The sequence below is a fragment of the Podarcis gaigeae genome, assembly GCF_964106915.1.
Source record: "Podarcis gaigeae genome assembly, chromosome: 7".
Lineage (NCBI taxonomy): Eukaryota > Metazoa > Chordata > Lepidosauria > Squamata > Lacertidae > Podarcis > Podarcis gaigeae.
Window position 1 is genome coordinate 45,232,721 of NC_139683.1, and position 12,487 is coordinate 45,245,207.

Consider the following 12,487-nt stretch of genomic DNA (forward strand, 5'->3'; position numbering starts at 1 on the left):
CCCCCTCAAGCTTGTGGTGCGCCGTAGGAGGTTGCCAACAGATGGCTCACTTGTGCCTTAATGGGGCTGAAAAGTATCCACATGAACCTTTTGACAACATTCATCTTAGTGTAGCATTCTGTATGCAGGCTGGTTTTGCTGCATTTCTCAAGATCCTAAAATAAAAACTAGGTTATTCCGAATCTAGCATGTGTTTCTAGAACACCTTTTCATTGAAGCATACGTTTTCTAATGCAGGCTTGTATATAAGGCCAGGTATCTTACTAGCCTGTGAAGAGGAAATGTGATTCTGCTAAGCTGCTTATTAGGCAGATCAGTAAGAAACAAAGCCTTCTCTCCATTCCTCCTTGACCAGCCAACTTGGTTTTGTGCTGGCTGCAGAGGGCAGCGCATGCCTTCTTCTCCATCCAGCACAGAAAGAAAGTGGGCAAGCAGAGGAGGGGACAGATCGCTCCATCCCTCACCTGCCATCTTACTCACCTGCTGACATGGAATTCTTTATTGCCTATGAATGTTCCAGGGTGGTTCAAACAAGTGACATGTCTGAGAATGATTTCTCCCTCCCTCTCCTTGTGCAGAATATTTGGGAATTATTAAATGTTAACTCCCATGTTGTCCAAAATAGTCTCCATTTTGACCATGTATCAGTAAATACCTTGATTTGTTTTTTGAAAGGTTGGGGAGTATATATAAAATATAATATATATATATATTCCATCTGTGCCTAATTCTGCTGCCTCTTTTAACTACTAGAGCTAGTTTGCAGCTTCTTGTTTTTCATTTTACTTTCTTATAGATGGGTAGTTCTGATGAACCAGATGAGATGCCCTTGCCAGATTGTGAAAGTGTGTGTGTTATACCTGGAAGTGTGTTGTTATGGAGGATAGCCCCAAGGCCTTCTAACTCAACACAGGTGAGGAACCTTGACCAAGACTCTTCATTTTCTCAGTGTGTTGCTCTGTCTCATGCACATGTGCTGCATGGATTTGCATTTCTTTGTATATGTGAGAGTGTGATCTATCTCATGTTGCCTGGATTAAAGGGTGTGTAGGTGAAGAGAGGAGAGAATATGGATAACTTTCCACCAGCTCATGCCTCCATTTCAGGAAAACAAAATTCAGGTTACAATTAGGTGTCTGGCAGTTAAATTTGATCCTCTCGCTGTACCTTCCTCAACCTCTTAGACCTCCATTACTGTGTGTAACTTTTGTAAAAGACAGGATTATCCTTATCAGTGTAGAATTTTTTTTAAGGTTTAGTTAGCTTTTCTCTTTCCCTAGGAAACATGAACAAGTCTACCCCCTTCCTATCTAGACACAAGGCAGGATCCAGTGCTCCTGTTTCACTAGCACAAGGGATGTGTATTAGAATTATAATTTTGTTCTTGGAAAGCATTGTGTAAATTTGGGGGTTCTGTTGTTGTTTAGTCATTTAGTCGTGTCCAACTCTTCATGACCCCATGGACCAGAGCACGCCAGGCACTCCTGTCTTCCACTGCCTCCCGCAGTTTAGTCAAATTCATGTTGGTAGCTTCAAGAACATTGTCCAACCATCTCGTCCTCTGTCGTCCCCTTCTCCTTGTACCCTCCATCATTCCCAACATCAGGGTCTTTTCCAGGGAGTCTTCTCTTCTCATGAGGTGGCCAAAGTATTGAAGCCTCAGCTTCACGATCTGTCCTTCCAGTGAGTACTCAGGACTGATTTCCTTAAGAATGGATTGGTTTGATCTTCTTGCAGTCCATGGGACTCTCAAGTCTCCTCCAGCACCAGTTTAATGTTTTTTTGAGTATTGTGATCCTCCCCGAGAATGTTTATGACAGAATATACACTTTAGACTCTTGCTTCCTTGACACATATGTCAGAAAATATATATTGTATACTTGGATTTGTGGCATACTTGTCAAAAAACTTGTCTGCCTCTTTTTTGCTCTTTAGACCCAATTAGAATTCTATCTATTTAACATGGAGAGTTGGATATCAATTAGTTTCAATTAATCCCTACCCCTATTATTTATATACCATTAAATCCTCAGTATTTAATACTAGTAAATGTTTGCGATCACATTGGAGCCTATACTCCCTATAATCATCTTGTGGTGATCCGAGTTCTGAAATATTCCCTTGCCTGTTGTTCCAATTGATGAGCAAATAAGCTGCATGACGAAGGACAGGTTTGTTTTAACACTTTCTGTTATGTTGACATTGATCCTTTTCCACTGATCTCATTCCAGTTCTTGAAGTCTTCTAGGTCATCCTGCACAAAATCCCATCTGTTTTCTATTTGAAAGGCCACTTAGATAATTTGATGATACCTGTTCATTTCATGAACATACTCCTTTCCCCAAGGTCACTGTAATGAAAACATTGAATAAAGGCCCCAAGACTGATCCCTTGAGAAACTCAGTTGGATACTTCCTCTGAGAATGTATAAGCCTATTAACAACAGCTGGTACTTGCTCATAAAAATAAAAGAACATTCAAAAAACTCTTTGTTGTTTTTCAGATGTACAACTTCACTACTTTTGCTATGGCTCTGAATGAATTGGATGAAGAAATGGAAAGTGTTATTCCTAAAACGGACTGCAGGCTAAGGCCAGATATAAGAGCTATGGAAAATGGTGACATAGGTAATTTAAAGGGCTAGTGAATTTTTTTATTTTTTGAAAAATCTATATCCAAATGCTTCATTTTATAGGACATACTTTTCATGTATAGATTTGTTTTAGCAATCAAATTTTACAGAGTCCCTTGCAAAGGAATGCCTGTTAGTGATATAAATAGTAATCGGATGCTAACTTTTAAAGAATATTTACATCTGACATTCCCCTAGCAAGGCAGCTCCTCCTCGTGCAATGGTTCTCAGTTTTGTCGCTGATTTTATATAAATGAAAATTGATGCTTTCTGAATATGAGTTTCAGCTTGTCCTTTCTCACAGTGTCAACTTTTATCAGGAGCTGGTTTCTGATTTTGTAGCAATACCATCAAAATTACTCACTTTCCTTTACACAAATGCAAACTCATATTAACAAATTTCAGTTGATTTCCAATGTAAATTTACAGAAGCAAAGAATATGTGAAAATGCTGCAGTGTCAGGGTTGTATCCAACACTATCACTGCACATAACACTATCGCTTTGCTCCCATAATATGACTTCACCTCCCCCTGTGGCAGCCTTTTGTACACCCTCAAAATCTGCTCCGGGGGGTTGGGGGGGGGGGGACACACACCTTCTGAAGCAGAGTTGGAAGGCATGAGAGGTGCTATAGGTGGGGATAAGAGGAAGGTGAAGTCCTGTTGCATATAAGACTTTTGCTCATGCCCTTAGTTAATGTACCTTACATGTCTGTTATGTTACATCATTTCTTAGTTAGTCCCATTATTTGGGAGCATGGGAAATATTACAGTGAAGCTGGTGTTTGAATTATCTACCAGTTCACACCACTGCACAAAAATCTCAAGATTCTAGTTGTGCCAACCAAAACGGCATTAAAATTCTACCCCTGTCACTGACATAGCAGGATTCCAGCTATTGGGCGTATTCTTCCGTATGTTTCAGTTGGATCCAGCCTTTTCTCTGTCTGTCTCTTGGTAGATGTTGCAAGTGAAGAAAAGAAGAGGCTTGAAGAAAAACAAAGAGCTGCTCGTAAAAACAGGTCAAAGTCAGAGGAAGACTGGAAGACAAGGTCAGTAAACTGGGGGCTAAGGCACTTGATTTAATAGTTTACAAATGTTTTTTCTAACTCTCTTTTTAAATGTCTGCATACTTGGGAGTGCCTGGCAATACTACACATGTCCACTGCTTCTGTGCTGCAGTACTTTGGCATTTCAAGTTGCTCATAGTCTGAAAATTCACTGCACCATCATTTTCGAAAGAGGCCTTATATTTTACAACAGTGATTTAACTACTTACTTCTGCTAATTTCAGTCATTACTCACTAGATGTTTTGCTCGTGTTAAAGCTTTCAAAAGTGCTTAGGTTTAGCAGTAGCCCCTTGTATTTCAGAAGTGGAATTAGACTTATAAACAAATTATTTCCAGTAGAGCCACACTGGAGTCTGTGAAAATCCCTAGCATTTTTAGGCCAGCAGTGGGGACTCAGAAGTAATTTGTAGCTGGTCCCAGGGGAATTTAGAAAGAAGGATACTTTTGACCTCCTGTGTCTCTCTAGCAGTGTTTGATTGAAAACATTAAGGGTTGGCAGACTTGGAAACTCTCCCGTTGAATACTCTGTTGTATCCCAAGCAAGTTAAATGATTCTGGGACAGGAGTGGGATTACAATTGCGAAGAAGTCTGATGGAATATAATTTTGGTACCATTGTCTTGAAATTTAAAATTTGGAATTCATATCCAATAAATGCCATGAGTCTGCATTTTGAACTTGTGAAGTAGCTTCAGGGTGGGTTTGTGGTTTTTTTGTGCAATTCTTAAGTCTCAGCACTAATCGGTGTGCTTTTCCACTTGAGTCTCCAATAGATGCATACCTCGAGCAAACACAGTACACATGTAATACTTCCACCCATATTCCATGAAAACATGAGGTCTGCATTCCTCATTGTAAAAGACATGCATTGCCTATTGTCAGGAGCTCAGGAGCAGAGGCACAGGGGAGAGAGGAAATGGAGAGCGAAGGGGAGGAATCGGAGGGCAGCGTAGGGGAGTATGACAGTGGCCCGAGAGATTCCATGAGCTTCTCCAGCAAATCAGAAGATTCCCAGAAGGGGGCGCCGATGGCCAGGGCAAGGGGGGTCCCAGGGGGGACGCACCAGAAGCAAGGGGCCAGCGGGGACTCCCGAAGCAGCAGCGAGAGATCAGGGCCAGCTCCCCCACCAGAGCGTAGTGGGGGGGAAGAGTCCCATGCATCAGGGCCAGCGTCTCCTCCAGCAGGGAGAGAAGATGAGTCAGGGCTGACCACGCCTCTGTTGGAGAGTGAGGGAACGGAGGGGAGGTCAGGCCCAGCTAGCCCCCCCGAAGGGGGAAGCAGTGACAGGAGGAGTGTAACGGTCAGGAGGAAGGTTGCCGGCTGGGCACGGGCGCCAAGTTCAAATGTACAGGCGCGCGGCACAGCAGAAAACCCGGATTGGGAACCAGGTCCTAAAGCCCGCCGGAGGCAGGGGGGAGACTCAGGGGACTCAGCGTCAGAAGAGTCCAGAAAGGGCAAGACCCCAGCAGACAGGCGGACCCAGAGGAGGGAAGAGCAGAGGAAGAGGTGGAGCAGGGCTAGAGTCTTAAACTGGTGCCTGGGGGGAGGAGATTCAGACGGAGCTTCAGCGGTCTAGAGTTCAAGACGTAGAGCTGCGCGCCGCGGCTTTGAAATCGAAACTGAACTTCAATAAAGACTTTTGTATATAACAAGAACTGGCATTGGTCCTTTGTGAGCTGGGACCTAGGGCAGCTCTGACACCTATGAACATACATGCATCTGTGTGAACATACATACATACATGGACAGCCTAGTGTTAAGTTTTTTTTTTATAATCCTTGCAATTTAAGTTGGTTTTGAAATGTGTCTCAGGGCAAGTTGAATGATAGGGTTGCAAAGCTACCTTGTGAAATGCAGCCTACACTCCCATTCTTAAAAAGGCATTTAAACCACAACTTCTGATTGTAAAAACATATTGAACTTGATTATTGTGATTGTAAAGTACATGCAACATTATACCAACTTGAAGGAAGCAGGCACACACTCTTGTATACACAGTCCAAACAAGGTGATTTTGGTGCTAAATACAGAATGCAGTAATATGTCAAATAGACTGTTTCTTTGCCACATTTAATATTCCATGCATGTTTCTTTCATAATGGTGGAAAATACTGAGTGTACCTTTATTGTGGGCATGTTCACAAATAACAATGGTTGTGAAGCCGTTTCAGTCCCCCAAAATAGAACTCTAAAATACCTTTTATTATTATTATTTGCCAGTAAGCAACACTTTCTAAAACTGGAAAAATGACTCCAAAGAAAATTTTTGAACTGTTGTTCCTTTTATTAGGTTTTATTTGAAATTTTGGCAGCTTACACCTCACATTCTGGTCCTTTTACACAGATGTTATACTGACAGGATAGTGTCATTATTAAAAAGTGATACAATTTTTTGCTTTATAATGGTAGAACACCAAAGTAATCATGTATTAAATATTCAGTTGCTCCAGTGGCTGTATTTTGTTAAAAAAAATAGTTCAGCCAGAAATCTCATAATTGGGAGATTTAAAGACTGCTAAATAGGGATAAAAACAAATCAAAACATTTCAATAGGAGTTCATCTAGTTGCATTGGAAACTCCAGGAGATGAAAAAAGTTTTCCTAAAAGAAGAAAGTACTGTATATATCAGGCAGGCTAAGAGGCTTGATAGCCCAAATTATGTTTCTTCAGTATAATTAAATTCAGCAGGATGTTTCAGTTGCTTTGCAAACCGGTCAATGAACCCAAATAACCCTAGACTATTGTGCAAATAATGTGATGGGATGAATTGCTTCTGAAACAAAACAGCTGAAGTTACAAATGACAAAGGTTTCTGGCTTGTAAAAATAAATTGTGAAATTGCATGTTTAATGCAAGATAAGGGGCAAGGTTTTGCAATACAAGCTGCTTTAAGGCACATCAGTAGTCAGTGTGGGAAACGAGGCCTACCACATGGCAAAGTACTAATTTTCTAAATGAGTCAAACTACCTCCCAGACCTTACCTTTCTCACCGAAGGCAACAGCAGGGTCTTCCAGCCTCTGAATAGGGCAGTGCATCAAATCATATCTGTTTCAGAAATGCAAACTTTCTACTGCATTGGTCAGTGCGTAGTAAAAATCAGAATTGGGACAAGTCTTTTTTCTTAAAAATCAGTGGGTAGCTAGGACAATGATACATTGTTGATTTTAATGGGACATGAATGCTTGACTGTGTTCTGGGCTACTTTTATTATCCCTGGTAAAGAGCCAAGTGCGTTGGTGTGAACAGGGACAGAATGGATTTCCAGTGGAAGTGTTTTTCCCCATTTCTGGGATTATTCCTTTTCCTTGCCCCACTCTACATTTTTAGCAGGGAGATTGTGAGATTGTTTTTTAAAAACAATAACAATAACAATAAATGCCCTTTAAGAATTCCAGTCCTGTGTTTTAACTGTGAACAGAGTGAATGGTGGACCGTGACTCCTGTATATTATACTATTATCACAGTGAACAGACGGATAACATGCTGTATTATGCTTTACTTTGAATTATGCATTTATTTCTACAGAAGTTGTATTTTTACATGGAACTGCTCAGTGCTACTAAATGCCTACCATATTTTACAAACATTATGCAGAGAATTGCTAGAAATTGTACCCCGTGTGATAACTTGCCATAATGCTGGGTATCATAGTACTCTGGTGAAAACTGTTATGTGCAGTGCAGATTCTTCTGGGAGGTGTCTTGCTGTGGCTCTGCTGCAACCACAGAAAGTCAGGTGCCCTTCTCCCTCCTGCAAGGTACTTGCCGTAGGAGCTTTTCAGGGGGAAGGGGGAGCATGCACACTTCCTCATGCTGGTTTTGAGTCCCAGGAACGTAGTTTAAGGAAACAGAATGAGAAACTGATACTTTCCTCCAAGCTCAGCTGCCAGTTCGAATATTCATCACCAGGAACTTTTTCCCAGATACTTTTTGTCCTGTTGCTGCCAGACATGGTTTCTATTTAGAAATCAAGTACCTCTATACTGAGAAGAAACTAAGCTGTACGTTAGGAATTAAAACTTTAGAAGCTTCTGAAAGTTTCCTCTGGCTCCAGACTTGGGAGTGTCCTTGTGTATTCTTCGGTCAGAAGCTACTGAGCAGTCTGTGCATAATAGCTTTTACACAAACTTCCAAATGTTGCCTTCATAAAAATACTTATGCAAAGTAGGGGACATGAGCTAGCTGCCAACAGGCACTAGACTCTACACTTTCCTTCATGGTTTGCTCATTCAAATGTCTTATTGTTGCTGTAAGTTGCATTATGTTTTGTCTCTTTTTAAAAGTCAGCCAGTGGCCCAGGGACCCAGGTTTGATGTTTTCTGATACTTTTTTTGCTTGCTTTCCTAACATGATTGGCTTTGCATTTTAAGGCTTAAAATTGTTTCCAGTTCCTATAAATTAGTGATACTCGAAATATGAATTTGGTCCTCTTATTAGAATTCTGTCGGCTTTCCAGCTTGCCCAAATTGACTATTCTGATTTTGGGTTTTTACTTATTTGGGGGGGGGTGTTATTCTTATTTAAATAGACCTTGAATGTTAATGTCCAGGGTTTCTTAATATGTACCTGGGAAGGAAAGGCAGAGGCATATATTCTTTTCCAGTATCATAATTTTTAAGATTGTTTGGTAGTTTAAGGGTGAGTTTATACCATCATGGAAGGAATTTTAATCTCCGTATGATGATTCTCTCCTTACCTGTCAATTCTTTTTAATACATCCAATTTGTCAAATTTTGTGAAGTACAATCAAAACCTAACCTTCAAAACATGGATGTGGGTTTGTATATACAGTAATTCTTCACCAGAGGAGGGATAATAGTGTTAAAACTCACTGTCAACTTTTCTTCCCTGTTAAAATGATCATATAAACTCAGTTTGCACAAGGTGCAGTAGAATAGTAAATGGACCCAACAATTTATATTGGATTATTTGCAGTATGTACAGTGGTGCCCCGCAAGACGAACGCCTCGCAAGACGGAAAACCCGCTAGACGAAAGGGTTTTCCGTTTTGGAGGTGCTTCACAAAACGAATTTCCCTATGGGCTTCCTTCGCAAGACGAAAGCCCATAGGGAAATCTCCGGGACAGCGGGGAAGCGCAGCGCGTCTTCCCCACTGTCCTCTGACCTCCTCCGAAGGCTGGCGGTGGGGTGGGGAGCCCTTCTCCCCCCGCCAGGCTTCGGAAGGCTCCTCCGAAGGCTGGTGGTGGGGCGGAGAGCCCTCCTCCCCCCGCCAGGCTTCAGATGGCTGTCCTGAAGACTTGCGGTGGGAGGAGGGTTTTCCTTCCCACCGCCAACATTCAGAATGCTGTTCTGAATGTTGGCGGTGGGGAGGAAAAACCCTCCTCCCACTGCAAGCCCCGGGAACAGAGGAGAAGCGCTGTGCGCCTTCCCCTCTGTTCCCATACCTGTGCTGAAGGCTTGCGGTGGGGAGAAAAGCCCTTCTCCGCACCGCCAGCCTGGCAAGCGGTCTCCATAGGAACGCATTGATTTTTAATGCATTCCTATGGGAAACCGTGCTTCGCAAGACGAAAAACTCGCAAGAAGAAAAAACTTGCGGAACGAATTAATTTCGTCTTGCGAGGCACCACTGTATGTATGTACTCACTTCTGCCTATTCCTAGCACCCTAACGCTTATTGGACCAGTTTGGACAGTCTTTTCCAGCTTTAAGAAGTGTCCTGCCATGCAACTCCCCTGATGTGCATTGCTTCATTTTTGGCTTGTATTATGCCAGTCTCCCTTCTGTTCCAGCTGCAGAACTGTGCCTTAGTACAAGCCAGGAATAAATGGCAGGGCTAGCACACAAGGAGGTGGGAGAAGCACTTGGTCCTAGCACTTGTTCCTGGCTTCATAAACTGGGGCTTATATATTGTCTTTCTACGCTAAACTGAGCCATGTATGAAGGACCATTGCAAGGTGGCTAGAGTGTTGCAGCGACAATGCTACCTACCTCCTGTCACCTTCTCTTTTTCATAATGGGTCAGTGTCTGTTTTTTGTTTGTAAGAAACTGAAGCTCACCTCTCTTTCCAGGGCTGTTTTTGGTGCTTGCTTCAATTAAATTTGCTAGTTGTTAAATTTTGAAAGATGGACTGATATGCATGTAACTAACCTGCAAAAGGAGGACTAGCTTCCAGGATCACATAATTAGCCAGTTGTCATGTGTCCTGACATGACCCTGTTGTCTACGCCTCTGAGCAGGAGCCTCTCTAGCCTCCGTGGGGCAGCGGCTTGCCCCGCTGTCCCCCGAGCTTGTGGGGCTGGCGATGGGGAAAAGCAAGCTTGCTTCTCCCCCCCTGCCAGCCTCCAGATCAGGTCGGGGAATAGCGGGGTGGCGACGCTGCGCCTCCCCGCTGTCCCCCGAGCTTGTGGGCTGCAGGCTGCTGCCCGCAAGCCTTGCGAGCCCACGGGACCTCCCGTCGGGCTTGCAAGGCTTGCAGATAGCTTCCTGAAGCCTGGAGAGCGAGAGGGGTCGTTGTGCACCGACCCCTCTCGCTTTCCAGGCTTCAGCGAAAGCCTGCATTCACCCCATAGGACGCACACACGTTTCCCCTTCATTTTTGGAGGGGAAAAAGTGCATCCTATAGGGCGAAAAATACGGTACTTGGAGCCCTCCCCGAAATGAGGCCACAGAACAGTTGCCTCCTAATTGTCTTTCTCACTCAGTGATAAATTTAATTAATTTTCCCTTTCTCTCGGTTAATTCAAAACGTAGTAAGCAGGGGAAACAGTGGCTCAAGTAGATAGCGAGGAAGATAATTGTATTGAACTTCCATTGTTTCTAGAATATATATGGCAGCTCAAACATACATTGACTGGAATATAGATACTATGTTCAAAAGCATGTGACCTTTCTCCCTCCTTTTCAGGTGGTTCCATCAAGGGCTGAATCCATACACCAGTGGGCATGACTGGCTTTACTCTGGGAACTACTGGGACAGAAACTATTTCAGCTTGCCTGATATTTATTAAGCTGCATCGAGAAGTCCGAGACTAACACAAACAAGTCTTAATCAGTTTTCAGTGTTTTTCTTTGTTCCTGTACTCTTAGAGAAAAAACCAGCTCTGAATTTTAATTGAATGTACTATATTCAGCAGCTTCTGCAGCAATTATGGTAGCACAAGATTATCGGGAGGAGATTTTGTCCACTCCCATGTATAATATGCATACACCACATCCATTACAGGGAGAAAGAGCACTAACTATATTTGCTGAAAAAACAGTGCAACTCATGTTCCGTCCCACCCAGGTCAAATAGAAAATAGAAACCCTTTAGGTATTCTGTCTTTCTCTTTGGTCAGTGATAATCTGCTCACATAATGGAAATTTGAAGCCTCTTATGAAACAATTATCAAAAGCACACTCGGGAAATGCAATACTACCATGGCTTGGAGGCAGAGAAGGGCATGCCACTCTTGAGAAGAATGACTCAACTTTCTGAAAGTGACGTTCCATTACTTCATAAAATACTGGATTATAGATTATTAGCTCAAAATGTTACTCTCTCTGCACCAGCCCGCTCTTCTTCCCATTCATCTCCAGATACTAAGTAGGATTAACTGGTATAAAATACTCAGAAATGTCTATTCCATGTTTAGTGCAGTGTTTTGAATTTGCTCTTACAACTTTTATTACCATGTTCAAATCTTTATGGAATTAAGAGCCATTTAAATCTTTAAAAGTTTAACTAAAATGAAGTATTTTTTTTTTTAATCTGCAATGCACTTAAGATGTGCTCAGCACTATCATAGGTGGGAGGAACTGGTCCTAAGCAACAGCGTGGATAATGGGTATTTGCTGTCAGAAGCAAACTCTCAGAGGAAGTTGTGCGCATTTCAAAGCCAGCAAGGCAGCTCTGAAACTACTGTACACAGCAGATTTACCCCTTTGTTTGGGGTACATTAAACTTTATGGGATTATATATTTGTATAAAAGTGAGTACATAAATTCCAGAGGGCTTGCTGCTCTTGTATAATTTAATTGCTGTTTGGAAGTATAGTGTTAACTGAATAATTTAATTGCTATTAATAAAGACTTTAAACTGCCTCATGGCCAGAATTTCTTTATTGCATTCAGGGAGGTGGGGTATCAAACCAGGAAAGGGTGGGTTTTTTAAGCTTTGCAAAATGTTTATTGAATCCGTTCACCCTAAAGCATATTGTTGGTTGAATAGTTAAGATAGTAAAATGAATGAGATTAGTTATCCTAATTTCAGCAATTTTATAGAAGTCCTATTATTTATCTTCCCACCATACTGCTGGCGGGGGGGTGAGAGCATGTTAGTCCAAATGGGCCTATTTGGAGGGCCAATGGTAACCCACAACTATCTTACTGCCCCAGGTTGTCTAGCATACAGCAAAGGCTTGCTTCACATATTGTATAATTTTGAGGTGGGAAAGGACACTGTGTTGGGCAGGAGAGATGGGGCCCCTAAACATTCGTAAAGTCTTCTGCCATACCAGGGAACTTGGAGAGAGGGAAATAATTAGCCTCTTTCTTAAGTATGGGCTTTAGAACTACAAAGGAGCAGTGAGTACTGCCGCTTCTCTATATATCCAAAGTCCAACTTGAAATAAGAGCTTAGCCTGCCTGCCCCCCTCTCTCTCAAGCCCTCGGAATTGCCAGAATGACCACAATTAATGTCCTGCTACTACAGCCACCCAAAAATTGTGGGTGGAGGCTTCCCAGTTCCCACCTTGGGATGGAAAAACCAATGGAAGAGACAAAACATAAGAGCCTGTTTTCATTTTGCAGTTGAATGGAATCTTCATGCCCTCATTCTGT

The 12,487-nt window shown here is 42.4% G+C and overlaps 1 protein-coding gene and 1 long non-coding RNA gene across 10 annotated transcripts in view; both read left to right on the forward strand.

The window, feature by feature from the left end:
* The window catches only part of OSBPL1A (oxysterol binding protein like 1A), a 162,891-nt gene extending 151,143 nt beyond the window's left edge, over positions 1-11,748 (forward strand). For 5 of the 9 annotated variants that reach the window (XM_083748239.1, XM_083748233.1, XM_083748237.1 and 2 more), the window contains 4 exons: positions 797-913; positions 2,504-2,627; positions 3,595-3,685; positions 10,572-11,748. In XM_083748239.1, the coding sequence (XP_083604365.1) occupies positions 797-913; positions 2,504-2,627; positions 3,595-3,685; positions 10,572-10,674 (435 nt within the window). In that variant the 3' untranslated portion in view covers positions 10,675-11,748. Of the gene's footprint in view, positions 1-796; positions 914-2,503; positions 2,628-3,594; positions 3,686-7,988; positions 8,013-10,571 lie in introns of all 9 variants that reach the window. The other 4 variants (XM_083748236.1, XM_083748232.1, XM_083748234.1 and 1 more) reach the window with 1 other exon arrangement.
* LOC310848797 lies at positions 8,019-9,670 on the forward strand. Its single transcript, XR_014566616.1, has 2 exons — positions 8,019-8,643; positions 9,287-9,670. It is a non-coding gene; the product is annotated as an uncharacterized lncRNA (long non-coding RNA).
* Positions 11,749-12,487: the final 739 nt, after the last annotated feature.